This window comes from Triturus cristatus, chromosome 1_2 (assembly GCF_964204655.1).
Source record: "Triturus cristatus chromosome 1_2, aTriCri1.1, whole genome shotgun sequence".
Classification (NCBI taxonomy): Eukaryota; Metazoa; Chordata; class Amphibia; order Caudata; family Salamandridae; genus Triturus; species Triturus cristatus.
In genome coordinates, this window is record NC_140580.1 from 926,280,916 (window position 1) to 926,299,686 (window position 18,771).

The 18,771-nt window shown below is 48.5% G+C and overlaps 1 protein-coding gene across 1 annotated transcript in view; it reads left to right on the forward strand.

Annotated features, from left to right (window-relative positions):
* LOC146868343 (uncharacterized) overlaps window positions 1-18,771 on the forward strand; it is a 155,329-nt gene that overhangs the window by 48,269 nt on the left and 88,289 nt on the right. The window contains exons 20-23 of the mRNA XM_085624110.1: window positions 1,918-1,965; window positions 3,019-3,075; window positions 11,741-11,806; window positions 13,971-14,018. Of these exons, the coding sequence (XP_085480236.1) occupies window positions 1,918-1,965; window positions 3,019-3,075; window positions 11,741-11,806; window positions 13,971-14,018 (219 nt within the window). The remainder of the gene's footprint in view (window positions 1-1,917; window positions 1,966-3,018; window positions 3,076-11,740; window positions 11,807-13,970; window positions 14,019-18,771) is intronic.

Below are 18,771 nucleotides of genomic sequence, written 5' to 3' on the forward strand. Positions count from 1 at the left end.
TGGATCCTCCCCGAGTCAAGGAAGACAGTCATCCACGCACTCATCACCAGCAGGCTGGACTACGGAAACGCCCTCTATGCCTGCATAAACAAGTCTCTACTCCGCAAACTCCAGACGATACAGAACATCGCCGTCAGACTCATCCTGGGTATCCCTTGATACGAGCACATCAGCCAACACCTACGGAAGCTCCACTGGCTCCCCGCTGAGAAGAGAGTCACCTTCAAAATTCTCACCCATGCCTACAAATGCCTACACAACACCGGACCCCCATACCTCAATGACAGAATCACCGATCAGCCAACCTTGTATAGGAGAAGGATCTCCCTCCTGCTTTGGCTCTGCATCCACAGAGCCAAAGCAGGAGGGATATCCTTCTCCTACATCGTGCCCAAGACCTGGAACGAGCTCCTGATCAACATCAGGCGCGCCCCTCTCTGGAAACCTTCAGGAAGACTCTCAAGACCTGGCTCTTGGCTGAACAAAACTGCTAACCCCCGCCCCCCCCCTCCCCTCATAGCGCCTTGAGACCCTCATGGGTGAGTAGCGCGCTAACAAAATCCTTGATTGATTGATTGATACTTTACAGCCTCACTTCATTTAGTCTCATGAAAAATGAGTAGCAGTACCAAATATTGGATGCAGCATTCCCACATGCGGCATATATGGTACTAACATAAACTTACCTTAGACTGTGGAATACCATGCAAAATCGGCATTTTAACAAGTTTTCCTGGCTTATGATAATGGGAAGTTGACACCAACTGTTTGCTTGTACTAACAGAAGTAGTTTCCCAAAATGTAATGTTGTACTAGAGTATCACAAATGCAGTATATTCCCCCATGAAAACAAATATTATAAATAATCGTGAGTTCTCACAGGTGCAATCTTAGCCTCCATGAACCACAAAACTGTGTATTAAATTTTATGAAGATAATATCCGATATATCCAAGAACAATAACGAACGTGTTGTAAGTACATTACCACATACTTGCCATGTTTTTAGGTCTAGCCTACAGATATAGGGCCACATGTATCAACATTGTAAAAAGTGATTACCTAATTGCGATTTTATGCAAATCGCAATTAGGTAATCGATATTCCTAATGTACGAAACTCCATGAGTTTCTGTCAGCGATTCCTAGTGGTTTGCAATTCGACCTACCTCAGGAATATTAATGAGGTAGGTCGCAATTTGTGACCTATTGGGAATCGTTAAAATCACGTGGATGGTGGCATGCTGGGGTCAGCAGACTACCATGTCCGTGATTGCTTTTAAATAAAGCAATATTTTTTTTTAATGCAGCCCGTTCTCCATAAAGGAAAACGGGTTGCGTTTAATAAAGAAAAATGAAAAGTTTTCTTTTAATTTTTTAACAGCAGGCAATGGTCTGTAGGACCACTGCCAGCTCTGAAAAAATGCTTGTACTACCATTCACAGGGGGACCTCTTCACATTTGCAGAGGGTTACCACCAACTTGAAATTGGTGGTAAAATGCAAATGTTTTTAAACTGAATTTCAGTCGTAAAACATTCTTACATACCGCTGCGATTCGGTATTAGGGACAGACACCCTAAACATGCCCCTTCCTAACATCGAATTGCAAATTCTATTTGCAATTCGGTAATAGGTTACCGAATTGTACATTAGAAAATGCTTGTTTTCTGGTCGTATTCGTGAGCAGAAATAAACTTCTTACATCTGGTCCGTAGTCTCCTCATGTGCAATCCTAACATCTGCGACTCACCCAGCTCTATTCTCAACCTCATTTAGATAAGGTCAGATCTATCCTAGAATAGTGCAAAACCTGCTGTGAAGGGGTTAGAGCATTCTTGCCACGTTTTTCCTATATAACTGATGTGGCATTTGTACAATAGAAATTAGATTCTTTCTGATTTTCTCTTTTATCATTAGATCCCCCTTCCCAATGCTGTGGAGAGCGAAGACGCCATCCAGGACATAGTAAGTAGTTATGTTTTTGGATAATAAAATCCAAAAAGCCCTTCCCTAGTCAGTGTGGGCTTGGCAGACTGGACAGAATTTGCTCAAAGCAGAACACACTTCTATAACTGTTCATTTCGTACCCTATCTCCATTCAAGAAACTGCTCAATGTCATTTGTGTTTATTGTCTTCCACCTGCAACCCTTGAAGTCTCACTCCTTAAGCCTTATATTCTCCACTCTCCCCCTTTCCACCTAAGTATCTCCACTTAAACACTTCATCCACAGTCTGTACAAACAAGTATTGTAATCCTTTTCCAGATTTTACTGGACTTTGTGGACATTGCTAGTTTCAACAAATAAATACATAACTAGATCATTCTTTGGATGCTCGTACAGCGGTCCATTTTCAGAGCAATTTCTGGTGGGAGCGTTAACATCACCCCATTTCTCGAAATTATTTTCTTGTGTCTGCCTCCCATGGCTCCTCTCCCAAGGTCAACGTGATCAAGGATCTTAGAAACTCAGGAATCACACCAATTAGAGCGTTATGGATTTGTAAAACTAAAGTGTAAAACGTTAGTTGTGTTTTGATTTCTATCCACCGACAAACACAGGTATCCTATAGCTGAATGGCCTACAACTGAGTTTCCTTGTCATTTTAGCATACAGCAATACTGGCGATCAGCTGAATGGCCTACTTGCCGCAATACCCGACTATCCTGACTAAATCCCAGGGCCCTTAGTGGCCTTTAATGTAGGAGCTGAAACATGTCAGCAGAATATAAGAGGGGCTGGGGTAAACAATTTAACCTGGTGTACCCCTTTATTGCACATTTTGAACCATACCAAGGACATCAACAATAAAGGGAAACTGGGTGTTCCTATGGTTTATCCTCCACTCATGCCCTTTTGAAGAGTTTCAGGCTACACAATACCTGTGTATGTTGGTGTTTAATTAGAGAAGCTGTATCCAATGCTCCTTTTGAGAAGTTGTTGTCTTCCTTCTTGCACTTCCACCAAGACATAATTTTATAAAACTCGAGGATCTGGTGTTTCTTGTGTTTTTTTCAGCCACTTACTTCTGATGGCCAGAAGCTGGATCAGAGAATCGAACTATCTCTCACAGAGGTTAGTATATTCATTTCGTTGGTATACATGTCTGAAAAACCTGAGGGTGTCCTGTTCGGCACAGAATCAATTATATGATGCTTTTCATACACACAATGATAGAATTAGAGGCACACCCTTCCCATCATCTACAACAGAACAGGACCTGGTGCCCTGGTTTGACTCTCCACCCTCTTGACTTTCAGGGCTTTGCTGATGCACAGATTTCAAAACATATATAGATGTATTTCTGATGGATACATCTGCCAGTGGATTCCTCACCTTGTGAATATCCCCTGCGCCAGCAACGTTCGGAAACTTTTGTAGCAGTCCACGCCGATGAGGTCGAAGACGACGTCACAGAGACACGGCTCCGCTCGCAACTCCGCTGACGTCACCGGCTCCATAAGAAGACCTCGTCGGCATGATGACGTCAGTTCCCTTTTTTCCGCGCCGACGACGCCAACGGATTTCGGGAATCGTTACTAGTGGCATTACTTGTTACTTTGTGTATTTTCTGGAATTTCCCTGTTCTTCTTTGATAATGTCAACGAGGAAGTCTGGTTTCAAGCCTTGCCGAGAATGTGGCAAACACATGTCTATCACCGACCCGCACGACGATTGTGTTTGGTGTTTGTCTTCAGACCACGATGTGGGAGGTTGCTCAAGCTGTCGTAAAATGAGCTCGAAGGCGCTTACAGAAAGAGAGGCGAAGCTCTTCATCGCCCGAATGAAGAAGAGGGAAAAAAGAGGAAGAAGGAGGTCTGGATCAAGGTCGAGGTCGAGGTCGGCGTCCAAGTCGACTTCGGGGCATGCTTCAAAGAGTAAGAAGCATAAAAAGAAGAGGAGGCATTCTTCGCATCATCATTCCGATAAAGGTTCGGCTTCGAAGACGAAGTCGCCTACTCGACGTCGGAGAGAGTCAGTGTCTCCTTCTCCAGTCCCGGCTTCGCCTCCAACTCCTTCTTCTCCGGTGACTTCGCCGGTTCCGGCTGCTTCTCCAGTGCCGGTGTCATCCCGACGCCGGTTCCATCTCCGGCTCCAGCGAGTCTTCCGGCTCCGTCTCCGTCTCCGACTCCGGTCCCGGATGAGGATTGTCAGGCTCCGGGTGAGACTGTGCCGCCGCTTGTTCCACCGTCGGCAGGCCCGAGTCCGGTGTTACCTGACCAGTATCCTGCTTTTCCTGGTCCAGGTCAGGACCCTACGCATTACCTAAATGCTATGTATGGGGTGTTTTCAATGGCAATGTATAACCCTGGTGCACCTATGGGTCCGATGGGTCCGATGGCTTTCAATTTGGGAGTGCCGCAGGTCTACCCTCAAGCTCTGTTTATGCCATTCTTTCCAGCGACGCCGTCTTGGCAGCTTCCGGCGCCGAGAACATCGACGCCGCTTCCCTCTTCACCGGCGCCGACTCGACTTCGTTCGACGCCGGCTGCTCCGGCTGATCCGCGTTCGACGCCGCTACCGGCGCCGTCGGATTCGCACACGGCGCCGCCGACGCCGCAGATCCGGATTCGTTCAAGGAGGGAAGCACAGAGAGTGGTGGATGAGAGACGCTTTCTGTTGGAAGAGGCTGAAGAGGGAGAGTTAGTGGAATCTGATGATGTGTTTGAAGAGTTAAAGGAGGCAAGTGGACTGGAATTGTCTCCAGAGTGGGAGATCACTCCACCATCGGATGAACCCTCTAAAGAAGCAGCACCGTATCATGCGGTGATTAGAAAAGCTGCGGAATTGTTGGATCTCCAATTACCAACAACAGAATTTAAAGCTAATATTCTTACTGAGGTGTTGCATTCACCTACTGCGGTCTCGGAACCCTTGCTACCCTTTAACGAGGCTATTATGGAACCTGTGCTAGAGGTATGGCGCAAACCTTTTTCAGCTCCTGCAGTCTCCAGGGCAGTTGCAAGGAGATATAGAGTGGCTCCGGGGGATCCTGAATTTTTAACTTCGCACCCTTCGCCTGAAAGCTTGGTAGTTCAAGCGGCTTGTTCGGGACGATCAAAAGGGGCTTTTCCTCAGGTTCCAGGAGACAGGGAGGCTAAGAAGGTGGACCAATCTGCCAAAAAGGTCTTTTCATCAGCCAGTATGGCTCTTAAGTCGTCAAATGCAACGTGTTTGTTGGGGCGCTATATCCATGCGCTTATGGACTCGGCAAATAAGTTGGCACCAAAGCTGTCAGAAGAGGATAGGGCCGGCTTCAATGAAGTACTGACTGATGCCCAGGCGGCTGCTCGCCAAGTTATCCAAAGTGGTCTGGACACAGCAGACTCAGTTGCCAGGGTCATGGGGTCTTCGGTCGCCACCAGGAGGGGTGCGTGGCTAAAGTCCTCTGAATTCTCCTCTGATGTGCAGTCAACTTTATTAGACTTGCCTTTTGATGGGTCTGGTTTGTTCGGGAAGAAGGCGGATGCTGCTCTCGAACGATTCAAGGAGAGTAAGGCTACGGCTAGGTCGTTGGGCCTTCAATCCCAGCCGAGAGGAACTTTCAAAAGGTATAGAGGCTTTGGTAGGGCGACTTTTCGCTCTTACAGACCAGTCCAGCAGCAGCAGCAACAACAACAGCAAGGCTCTTTGTCCAAGGGATACAGAGGAAGAGTTAGGGGTCGCTCACGTGGCCGTCAACTCTCCTCCTCCTCTTCCTCTTCCTCAGTCCCTCCCACCTCCGCAAAGCAGCCCTAGATTCGACATTCCGGATCATGCTGGTCCTGTGGGGGGCCGGCTTACCCATTTTCTACAAGATTGGGAATCTGTAACTACAGATCTCTGGGTTCTGGATCTTGTAGAAAATGGGTACGCCCTTCCCTTTCGGGAATTCCCTCCAAATTACACTCCTTGCCAAGGGGCTTGCTCGGAGGACCACCGTCTTCTCCTGCAGGAGGAAGTCCTGAAGTTGTTTCAGAAAGGTGCGATAGAGGTGGTTCCGGAGCAGGAGAGGGCTCAGGGATGTTACTCCCGGAATTTTCTGATTCCGAAAAAGGACGGCAGGTTGCGTCCGATATTGGACCTCAGAATCCTGAACTTTTACCTGAAACAGGAGAAGTTCAAGATGCTCACCCTTGCGCAGGTTCTTCAGGCGCTGAATCAGGAGGACTGGATGGTGTCGCTCGACTTGCAGGATGCGTATTTACACATCCCCATCCTGAAGTCGCACAGGAAGTACCTCCGGTTTACGGTAGGGTCGCAACATTATCAGTTTGCGGTCCTCCCGTTTGGTCTTACTTCGGCACCTCGAGTCTTCACAAAGGTGATGGCGGTGGTGGCAGCCCATCTCAGAAGGTCGGGGATTTCAGTTTTCCCTTATTTAGACGACTGGCTGATCAAGGCGGAGTCGTCGGAGAAGGTGCTGCGTCATCTGCAGGATACAACTCGGCTGTTGTACAAATTGGGTTTTTCGATCAACGTGCCCAAATCTCACCTGGTGCCCTCTCAGCGCAACCTGTTCATAGGTGCGGTACTGGACACTACTGTTTGTCGAGCATTCCCTCCTCCTCAAAGGATTCTCGACATACAGAAAATGATTCCTTTATTTTACAACGGAGCAGTCGTTCCAATTCTGAAGGTCCTTCGCCTGCTCGGTCTGTTCGCCTCCTGCATCCTGTTGGTCAACCATGCACGCTGGCACATGAGGGCGCTACAGTGGTGCCTCCGCAAGCAGTGGTATCAGCACAAGGGAGATCTCAGGGAGTCTGTGAGGATCTCCAGAGAAGCTGCAGCGGAAATGTCTTGGTGGAGCGTGGAGGGCAATCTGTCCCAAGGGAAGCCCTTCCATTTACCTCCATCGGTGGCCACAGTGATAACGGATGCATCTACTTTAGGGTGGGGTGCTCATCTGGGGGATCTGGAGATCAAGGGTCTTTGGTCTCCGGAGGAAAGGTTGCTTCACATCAACCTTCTGGAATTGCGGGTGATTCGTTTGGCACTCAAGGCCTTCCTCCCTTCCCTTCGTGGTCAGTCTGTTCAAGTTCTGACGGACAACACGACCGCGATGTGGTATATAAACAAACAGGGAGGGGTGGGGTCTCTTTGTCTCTGCAGAGAGGCCCTGCGTCTATGGTCCTGGGCTCAGGATCATCGGATTTTTCTGATGGCAAATCATCTGGCCGGGGTGTTGAACCTGTGTGCGGACAGTCTCAGTCGGCAGTTCTCCGCCGACCACGAGTGGAGGCTTCATCCGGAGGTGGTTCGTCACGTCTTCCGGATGTGGGGAACTCCTCGGGTGGACCTGTTCGCCACTCACGAGAATGCTCACTGCCCGTCATTCTGCAGTCTCCAGTATCCGCTGCAGGGGGCGTTAGGGGACGCGTTTCAGTTGAGTTGAGACTCTCGACTCCTTTACGCTTTTCCTCCCATACCCTTGATTCCTCGGGTTCTGAGGAAGATTCGCCAAGACCGGGCCCAAGTTATATTGGTCGCCCCGGATTGGCCAAGAAGGGTGTGGTACACAGATCTTCTCCACCTCTCCTCGTGCCCTCCGCTCCGTCTCCCTCTGAGGGCAGACCTCCTCTCGCAGTCGGAGGGGCAGGTTCTACACCCCCACCTCCAGAGCTTACACCTTCATGCCTGGAGATTGAACGGGGCAACCTGAGTTCTTTCTCTCTCCCGCCAGATGTGGTGGATGTCATTTTATCGGCCAGGCGACAATCCACCAAATCCATATATTCCTATAGATGGTCTAAATTTGTACACTGGTGTGGGGAGAGGTCAATTGATCCTTTGAAGGCTCGTTTGTCTAACATTTTGCAGTTTGCCCTTTCTCTTGCTCAGCAAGGCTTTGCTGTGGCTACAGTTAAAGGATATTTATCGGCTTTGTCGGCATTCCTATGCCTGCCGGATCAGCCGTCACTGTTCAAGTCACCTATTGTTCTTCGTTTTATAAAAGGTCTTACAAATAAGTTTCCTCCTACTCCCTTTATTGTGCCCCAATGGGACTTAAATCTTGTATTAACCTATCTTATGGGTTCTCCCTTCGAGCCCTTACATAAGTGTCCCTTGAGGCTGTTGTCTTTCAAGACGGTATTCCTTATCGCAATTACCTCGGCAAGGAGGGTAAGTGAGCTTCAAGCTCTTAGTTCAAAGCCCCCATTCTTGACTGTGCATGCTGAACGAATGGTACTCCGGACCAGGGCTGCGTTTTTGCCTAAGGTGGTAACTCCTTTCCATCGGGGACAATCCATTACCCTTCCTTCTTTTTATCCTCCCCCTCATCCTTCCAAGGAGGAGGAGAGACTTCACCGTTTGGACCCTAAAAGGGCGGTGAGCTTTTACCTGGACAGGACAAAGGACATCAGGGTTGATGATCAGCTCTTCGTGGGCTTTGCTGGCTGCAGGAAAGGTCGAGCGGTGCACAAGCGCACCCTTTCCAGGTGGATTGTCTTGTGCATCAAGATTTGCTACTCTTTGGCTGGTAAGAAGCCTCCGGAGGGTTTAAGGGCTCATTCCACTAGAGCAAAGTCTTCCACCTCTGCTTTGTCTAGGGGGGTTCCTGTGGAGGACATTTGTAGGGCGGCAACTTGGGCCTCCCTTCACACCTTCGCAAAACATTATTGTTTGGACACCGAGGTGAGGAGGGACGGACACTTTGCTCGTTCCGTCCTTCAGGATTTTCTGGTGTAGAAGGGTGGACACCCTCCTCCGGGAGTGGGGACTGCTGTGGAATCTATTCACAAGGTGAGGAATCCACTGGCAGATGTATCCATCAGAAGAACAAGTTACTTACCTTCGGTAACGCTTTTTCTGGTGGATACAGTATCTGCCTGTGGATTCCTCACTGACCCACCCACCTCCCCGTTGTCCATCCTTCTATACCAGTGATTCTATATCAGTATTTCTATGCTGATGGTTTCAAATTGGATTATTACTGTCAAGGAAGTGATGTTATTTATATTCTCTACACTGTGTGTGTTAATATGCATATTGTGTACTGTGTATGCTGTTTATGTACATATTGCTGTCAGTCCGTCCGTGTGCCTCGAAAGCACAGAAAAAAGGGGCGGAACTGATGTCATCACGCCGACGAGGTCTTCTTATGGAGCCGGTGACGTCAGCGGAGTCGCGAGCGGAGCCGTGTCTCTGTGACGTCGTCTTCGACCTCATCGGCGTGGACTGCTACAAAAGTTTCCGAACGTTGCTGGCGCAGGGGATATTCACAAGGTGAGGATTCCACAGGCAGATACTGTATCCACCAGAAAAAGCGTTACCGAAGGTAAGTAACTTGTTCTTCTTGTGCAATGATTCTGATCCTTAGCAAGAACCAATGGTGGCTTGTGATTTGTACAACTAATGGGGCGGGTACACATCCACTCTCAAAAGAACACACATACTCACATTCACTCATCCACAAGCACACTCATTCACACCCATCAATTGACAAGCACACGTAATCACACCCATCATTCCCTTTGAGCCATATAGACATTGCGCGTCTAGCATGCAGGTTGCTGGCTTTCCTTTCCAGTCCAGTATAGACATCAGCACCAGCCACTGCGGGGGGAATCTACTGCTGTGGTGCAGATCTTCAACCTCAGTAACCAAACAGCTGTAGTCAAAGCCACGAAGGTGGTCCGTCAGCAACATCAGTCAGTCATATCAGTGCCTTTTCAGCAGCACCAATCTGTGTAAGTTTTGAAGACTCCCACGGTAAAGGTATGCTTTTTATCCATGTTACCACGCTATGCCTGTCCAAGAGTTCTCCCTCCTTCACCTCCCAAAGGGCACATGTAAGGATAATGCTTTCTGAGCAAGACACCTGAAGTTTAAGCTACGAGCCTCCCTGGTACCAAACCAGTTCCCCTCCTTAGAGCTGACGGGCCTCTGTAAACGTTCCTAGTTACTGTATGAAGCACGCTGTGACTCTGCCTTGTTCAGGTCTCTCAGAGATGTGGTGCTGGTGTGGAGCATGGTGTTCACGGAGGGATCCCAGATGCTCAGTGACATTCAGTGTGATTAAATGCAATGTGTCTGTAGCGTCCCTGAGTTCCTGCTTTACACAATGAGTAGGAATGCGTCCAAGTGTGACCCAGTGACTTGTGCCCTAGTGAGGGTGAAGTTGACTAATAATTGATTCCCATTCCAGCTGTAGATGGGGGGCAACCGTGAATTAATTAATGAAATGAATCGACCTATATTTATACAACTCGACCAGCAACTCAAAGGGCATCCCCGAACTAGCAAGAGTGGACTCTTACATGTAAGATTTACCGACCTAGATTAATCTTGCTTGAAAAAACAAGATTTCATTGTTTTTCTCAAAGGTGCAGATCCAGGGCTTTCATATCCCTGCCACATGCAGCGCTGCTTCCGATCTATACCTAGTTAAATGTGCAGCCCCTGGACTCATCTGTGCCCTATCGCATGCACGGTACAGTGCCCTCGCACCCCTGCTCGTACACTACAGCTCTGTGATGCATCAGTGCCTCATACAGCACACTACTTCTGTACCCCTGCCCCATACACTACATCTCAGCGACCATCAGTGCCTCATGAACCTTACAGCACAGGGCATTGACATCCCTGCCCCATACACCACAGCTCTGTGACCATACCCGCCTCATGCACCGTACAGTCAGAGCCCTCGCATTCCTGCCCTTTACACTGAAGAATTGTTTTTACTTTGGTAGCCACGCCCCACCCCTCCCGTTCCCATCTCCAGGCTCATCGGTGCGGCCCTCGTCCACAAACCAGACTGTACTTTTGGCCCCCGAGAAAAAGTTTGTGAGTACCCATGCTCTAGACAAAGGCCCTCCTTATGCAAATCAGTGCTGGTCCTGCTCCACATAGGCTAGTTGCAAGCATTCCTCCCATCAGCTTCTGTGTAATTATTGCGCCATTGCTGCTGCATTCTGTAACAGCAGAAACCTGGTATTCAACCGTTAATCTCCCGCTATCACATTTAACACTGGTTTTGCCTGGATCTGAAAGTATCTATGTATATTATATACATGAGGATGACAATACAATTGTGTAGGTCGTGGAGGCTCAGAATGCACCTGTGAAAACTCTCCCTTAATTAACATATTTGTTACATAGATAATTCTTTCTGACTTCCTCTTTTACCATTAGAGCCCCCTTCCCAGTGCAGTGGAAAGTGAACAGGCCATTCAGGATGTAGTAAGTAGTTGTGCTATATTTCTTTTATTAAAAAAAAACAAAAAAACCTCCCCACATCAGAGTGGATTGGCCACATTAGCCACATTTCCTAAAATCAGGACACAGTTATATACCTGTTCATCTCGTTACATATCTCGACTCGAGAGGCCACTCAGGGTCATTTGGGGTTATTTTCTTCCCTCTAAAAGCCCTATAGACTCTCACCCGCTCAGCTTCACCTTCTTAACCTTTCACCCTCGCTTACTCCTGCAACTCTGCTTCGGTACTCCATCCACCAGTCTGTTTACAAAAGTATTGTAATCATTCTGCGGATTTGTGTGAACTTTAGTGTCCATCTGCTGCTTTGAAATGCTTTTTACACACAGAGAGGGCCCTTTGAATGCACACACAGGTGACCATTTCAGGCAAATCATTTTTGGGGGACTATTTACATCCTTCCATTTCTGGAGGGCAACGACATTGGGAACCAGTAATCACATCAGATAAAATCAATGGATTTAAGAAAAGGAATTGTAAAATGATTAACACCCATAGATTTACCTCCTTCTGAATGTTATTGTTTTGCTTCTTCCAGCAACTTCCCTTTGATGAGGCCTACCAGAAGCTGGCCCAGGCAGAGAAGGAGGCGGCACCCGATGAGGTCAGTATATTCACTCTGGTGATCTCCAGCTGTGAAAAACGACAGGGACTTGCTTGGCTTTGCTGAGTCACACTTTTCAAAGCGCACACAGGGTTACTTCTGGTGCAATGATTCAGCTTCTTAGTAAAAGGTGTTCCAGGCTTTCCACTTCAGTTATCCATTCATCCTTCAGACAGTTCTGGTTTGTTCGGCATTTGTCGCTTCGGTAAGACTCTCGCCCCTCCAGTGCAGGCCACCGGTTGATTTGGAGGTACATCTGCCCGGGGTCATTTTTAATGTTTTCCGGCATGTGGAATTTCAAAGTTGCACACGTTTATTGTCTTGCATTTATGACCTAACAACTGTTGAAATATGATTTCTTTAAATGTATTTTATTTTCTATGAACTCAATTTCAAGATATTTTGCCACAGTGACTTCCATATTCACCAGCGCTCATTAGGGGGAATGAGTTATTTGTCTTCAGTACTCATACTTTACAGCCTCACTTCATTTAGAGTCTCATGAAAAATGAGGAGCAGGACCAAATATTGGATGCAGCATTCCCAGATGTGGCACATATGGTACTAACATAAACTTACCTTAGACTGTGGAGTACCATGCAAAATCAGCGTTTTAGGAAGTTTTCCTGGCTTGTGATAATGGGGTGTTGGCACCAACTCTTTGCCTTTGCCAACAGAAGTAGTTTCCCAGAATATAATACTGTATTAGAGTATCACAAATGCAGTATAATCCCCCATGAAAAAAAATATTATAAATAATCGTGAGTTCTCACAGGTGCAATCTTAGGCTCCATGAACCTCAAAACTGAGTATTCATTTTTATGAAGATAAAATCCGATATATCCAAGAACAATACCGAACGTGTTGCAAGTACATTACCACATGCTTGCCATGTTTTTAGGTCTAGCCTACAGATATAGGGCCACATGTATCAAAGTGATTACCTAAAGGCGATTTTCTACCAATCGCAATTAGGTAATCACTATTCCTAATGTAAATATATTTGTACTTATATAGCGCACTTCTACCCAGGGGGTCTCATAGCGCTGTATTCATACCGCTTTGGAACCCTTCCTGGTTTTACTGTGAGATGTCCACTCCTGGGCACCCCCAAGGTGAAGCCAGGCATCCTAGCGCTGTGGGGGCCGTTGTGGAGATTAAACAAGCTATTGCCCAGAGGGACCCATGATTAGAATAGGCACTGAGGCAAGAATTATCAGGTCCGGGGAAATTGAATCCAAGAGCCGCCGAGGTGGGAATTGAACCCTGGTCCCGGGCCAGGCCTCTGCATCAGGGTCTGCCGCTCTAACCATTGAGCCACACTTCTCCACATTCTCTAATGTACGAAACTCTATGAGTTTCAATCAGAGATTCCTTATGGGTTGCAAATCGACATACCTTATGAATATTAATGAGGTAGGTCACCATTTGCGACCCATTAGGAATCGCTAAAATCACGGGGATGGTGGCCTGCTGGGGTCAGCAGACCACCATGTCCATGATTGCTTTTAAATGAAACAATATTTCTTTTAAATGGAGCCTGTTTCCCTTAAAGGAAATAGGTTGCGTTGAAAAAAGAAAAATTAAAAGTTTTCTTTTAATTTTTTAAGAGCAGGCAATGGACTGTGGGACCACTGCCTGCTCTGAAAAAATGCTTGTACTACCATTCACAGAGGGAAAGGAGTCCCCAAGGGACCCCTTCCCATTTGTGAAGGGTTAGCACCAACTTGAAATTGGCGGTAAAATGCAAATGTTTCGCAATCGAATTTCGGTCGCAAAACATTCTTACATGCCGCTGCGATTCGGTATTAGGAAGGGACACCCTAAACACACCCCTTCCTAACACTGAATCGCAAAACATGTTTGCGATTCGGTAATAGGTTACCGAATCGTACATCAGTGAATGCTTTTTTTCTGGTCGTATTTGTGAGCAGAAATAAGCTTCTTACATCCGGCCCGTAGTTTCCTCATGTGCAATCTTAACATCTGCGACTCATCCAACTCTATTCTCAACGTCATTTAGATAAGGTCCGATCTATCCTAGACTAGTGCTGAGCGTGCTGTGAGGGGGTCAGTGCATACTTGCCATGTTTTTCCTATGTAACTGATGTGGCATTTGTACAATAGAAATTAGATTCTTTCTGACCTTCTCTTTTACCATTAGAGCCCCCTTACTAGTGCTGTGGAAAGTGAAGAGGCCATCCAGGACAAAGTAAGTAGTTATGTTTTTGGATGATAAAATCCAAAAAGCCCTTCCCTACTCAGTGTGGGCTTGGCACAATGGAGAGAATTTACTCAAAGCAGAACACACTTCTATAACTGTTCATGTTGTACCCTATCCCCATTCAAGAAACTGCTCAATGTCATTTGGTTTACTGTCTTCCACCTGCACCCCTTGAAGACTCACTCCTCGAGCCTTATGTTCTCCACTCTCCCCCTTTCCACTCATGCTAGTTTCAACAAATAATTACATAATTAGATAATTCTTTGAATGCTCGTACAGCAGTCCATTTTCTATCAACTAGAGCAATTTTTTGTGGGAGCAAAAACATCACCCAATTTCTCGAAATTATTTTCTTGTGTCTGGCTCCCATGGCTTCTCTTCCAAGGTCAACATGATCAAGGACCTTAGAAACTCAGGAATCAAACCAATTAGAGCATTATGGATTTGTAAAAATTAAGTGTAAAATGTTCGTTGTGTTTTGGCTTCTATCCACCAACATACACTTGTATACTATAGCTCAATGGCCTATAGCCTTATAGCCCGCCATAGCGGGCTATACCGGCTATTAACCCCTTGCGTGCGCACGACGTCTCCCGGCCGTCGTGCATTAGGATGGGCATGTGCGCATGACGGCCTGGAGCCGTCGTGTTCGCGAACGCCGTTTATTTCTCCCGCACAGCGGGAGAAATAAACCCGCATGCAAGGGGTTAAAGACCCGCTGAAGCGCTAAAGGCCCGAGCCGAAAGCGAGGGACTTTAACAAGCAGCGGGTCTTTAATAGCCGGTATAGCCCAGCTACAAAGGGCTATAAGTCTATTAGAACATTCTGCCACTAGAGGGCAGAATGCTCTAACAAATTAAACAAAGGCTTTACGGAGCGCGAGGGGATTGAAATTCCCTCAGGCTCCCTGAAGCCTTTGTTCTGATGGATACATCTGCCAGTGGATTCCTCACCTTGTGAATATCCCCTGCGCCAGCAACATTCGGAAACTTTTGTAGCAGTCCACGCCGATGGGGTCGAAGATGACGTCACAGAGGCACGGCTCCGCTCGCGACTCCGCTGACGTCACCGGCTCCATAAGAAGACCTCCTCAGCGTGATGACGTCAGTTCCCTTTTTTCCGCGCCGACGACGCCAACGGATTTCGGGAATCGTTACTGGTAGCTTTACCTGTTACTTTGTGTTTATTTCGAAGTTTCTCTGTCTTTCTTCGAGAATGTCGGCAAGGAAGTCTGGTTTCAAGCCTTGCCGTGAATGTGGCAAACACATGTCCATCACTGACCCGCATGACGCCTGCGTTTGGTGTTTGTCATCGGACCACGATGTTGAAGGATGTTCGTGTTGCAGGAAGATGAGCTCGAAGGCTCTTAAGGAAAGAGAGGCAAAGCTCTTTATCGCCCGGATGAAGAAAAAGGAGAAAAGAGGTAGAAGAAGATCCAGGTCGAGGTCGAGGTCGGCTTCCAAGTCGACTTCGGGACATGCTTCAAAGAGCAAGAAGCATAAGAAGAAGAGGAGGCATTCGTCTCATCATAAGGCCTCGACGTCGAAGTCTAAATCACCTGCTCGGCGTCGAAGGGAGTCAGTGTCTCCTTCTCCTGTCCCGGCTTCACCTCTTGCTCCTTGTCAAGTCAAGTCAAGTCAGAGAATTTATATAGCGCACTACATACCCAGAGGGTCTCAGGCGCTAAGGGGGGGGAGGAGGATTACTTGTCAAATATCCACGTTTTAAGTTGCTTTCTGAAAGCTAGGTGGTTCTGGGTAAGGCGAAGGTGGGTGGGGAGTGAGTTCCATGTTTTAGCAGCCAGGTAAGAGAAGGATCTACCTCCCATTGTGGTCTTGTTGATGCGAGGTACAGTGGCGAGTGCTTGGCTGGAGGAGCGTAGCTGGCGGGAGGGGGTGTAGAAGGACAGTCTTGAGTTGAGGCATTCTGGTCCGATGTCGTAGAGTGATTTGTGTGCGTGGGTTAGCAGTCGGAAAGTGATTCTCTTATTGACGGGTAGCCAGTGGAGGTCTTTCAGGTGACCAGAGATGTGTTCGTTGCGTGGGATGTCTAATATGATTCTGGCTGAGGCGTTTTGGATTCGTTGGAGTTTCTTTTGGAGTTTAGCGGTAGTGCCTGCGTAGAGGGTGTTTCCGTAGTCCAGTCGGCTCGTGACCAGAGCATGGGTGACTGTTTTCCTGGTTTCGGTGGGGATCCAGCGGAATGTTTTTTTGAGCATGCGAAGAATGTTGAAGCAGGATGAGGATACGGCGCTGACTTGTCTGTTCATTGAAAGTGAAGAATCCAGGATAACGCCTAGATTCCGTGCGTGGTCTGTCGGGATGGGTGCTTTTCCAAGGGCTTCCGGCCACCAAGAGTCGTCCCATGCAGAGGGGGATGTACCTAGGATGAGGACTTCTGTTTTATCTGAGTTCAGTTTCAGACGGCTGAGTTTCATCCATTCAGCAACTTCTTTCATTCCTTCGTGTAGGTTAGATTTGGCGGTGCTGGGGTCCTTGGTGAGGGAAAGGATCAGTTGAGTGTCATCCGCGTAAGAGATGATGTTGAGGTTGTGTTGGCGGGCGATGGTCGCGAGGGGGCTCATGTATACGTTGAAGAGGGTGAGGCTGAGAGAGGAACCTTGTGGTACGCCACAGATGACTTCGGTGGCCTCGGACTTGAATGGTGGGAGGCGGACTCTCTGGGTTCTTCCGGTGAGGAACGAGGTGATCCATCCAAGTGCTTTTCCATGTATTCCGATGTTGCTGAGGCGTTGTAAAAGGGTGCTGTGGCAGACTGTGTCGAATGCTGCAGAGAGGTCGAGGAGGATGAGGGCGACTGTGTCTCCATTGTCCAGTAGAGTTCGAATGTCGTCTGTTGCTGCGATGAGGGCGGTCTCAGTGCTGTGTTTTGCTCGGAAGCCTGATTGTGAGGAGTCGAGGGATTTGTTGGCTTCGAGGAAAGCGGCGAGCTGGATGTTGACAGCTTTCTCGATGACTTTGGCCGGGAATGGAAGGAGCGAGATGGGGCGGTAATTTTTGAGTTCGGTGGGGTCCGCTGTTGGTTTTTTCAGAAGGGCGGTGAGTTCAGCGTGTTTCCAGTTTTCCGGAAAGGTGGCGGAGTTGAAGGAGCAGTTGATGACGTCTCGGAGGTGCGGTGCTATGACGGAGTCTGCTTTGTTGAAGATGTGGTGAGGACATGGGTCTGTGGGGGATCCTGAGTGGATGGAGTTCATCAAGCGGATGGTGTCCTCAGTGGAGATTGGGTTCCAGTCGTTAAGGGTGTTCACGGGGGTGGAGTGTTCAGCATGTGGTTGGGTGGGTTGGGCTCCGGGTTGGTTGTCGAAGCTGTTGTGGATGTCTGCAATCTTGTTGTGGAAGAATGAGGCTAGGGAGTCGCAGAGGGCTTGAGAGGGGGTGATGTCGTTGGAGTTGGCCGAGGGATTGGAAAACTCCTTGACGATGTTGAAAAGTTCCTTGCTGTTGTGGGCGTTGTTGTCAAGTCGATCCTTGAATGCTGTTTTCTTGGCCTTTCGGATTAGTTGGTGGTGAGTGCGGGTGGCGTTTTTGAAGGCGTCCTTGGTGCTGGTGGTTGGGTCTTTTTTCCACGCTTTTTCAAGGGTGCGGCAGAGTTTCTTGGACTTCTTAAGGTCATCGTTGAACCATGAGGCCTTCTTGTTGCCAGGTTTGCTGTGACGTTTTTTCAGTGGTGCTAAGGTGTCGGCGGTGTTGGCTAACCATTGGGTGAAGTTGGCGGCGGCTAGGTTTGGGTCCGAGGAGTGGGTTGGGGTGTTTAGAAGGAGCGAAGAGGAGATCTGGTCGGTGGTGATTTTGTTCCAGTTTCTTTGCAGAGTTGGTTGGAGGTGGTTGGTGGGTTTGGGCTTGTTGTAGGTGAAGTGAACGCAACTGTGGTCAGTCCAGAGGAGATCCGCAGTGTGGCTGAAGGAGACATGATTGCTGGAGGTGAAGATGGGGTCGAGTGTGTGACCTGCGATGTGGGTGGGGGAAGTGACCAGTTGTTTAAGTCCGAGGTTGGCGAGGTTGTCCAGGAGGGTGGTGGTGTTGCGGTCGTTGCTCTTTTCAAGGTGAAAGTTGAGGTCTCCCAGGAGGATGTATTCTTTGGAAGGGAGCGCGTGTGGAGTGATGAAGTCCGTGATGTCTTCACTGAATTTCGCGCGGGGTCCTGGTGGTCTGTAGAGGAGGGTGCCTCTGAGTGTGGTTTTGGGGTCGATGTGGATTTGGAAGTGAAGGTGTTCTTCTCCTGTGTCTTCTCCGGCTCCGGCTGATTCGCCGGTGCCGGCGTCCTCTCCGGCGCCGATGGCTTCTCCAGATCCTGCAGGTCCTTCGGCTCCGTCTCCGACTCCGGCCCAGGATGAGGATGATCAGGCTCCGGGTGAGTCTGTGACGCCGCAAGTTCCACCGTCGGCGCCGGCAGGCCCGAGTCCGGTGTTACCTGACCAGTATCCGGCTTTCCCTAATCCAGGTCAGGACCCCTCGCATTATCTCAATGCGATGTATGGGGTGTTCTCACGGGCCATGTATTCCTCTGGTGCACCTATGGGTCCGATGGGTCCGATGGCTTTTAATCTGGGAGTGCCGCAGGTTTATCCTCAAGCACCGTTTATGCCTTTTTTCCCAGCCACGCCGTCTTGGCAGATGCCGGCGCCGAGAACATCGACGCCGCTTCCCTCTTCACCGGCGCCGACTCGACCTCGTTCGACGCCGGCTGCTCCAGCTGATCCGCGTTCGACGCCTCTGCCGGC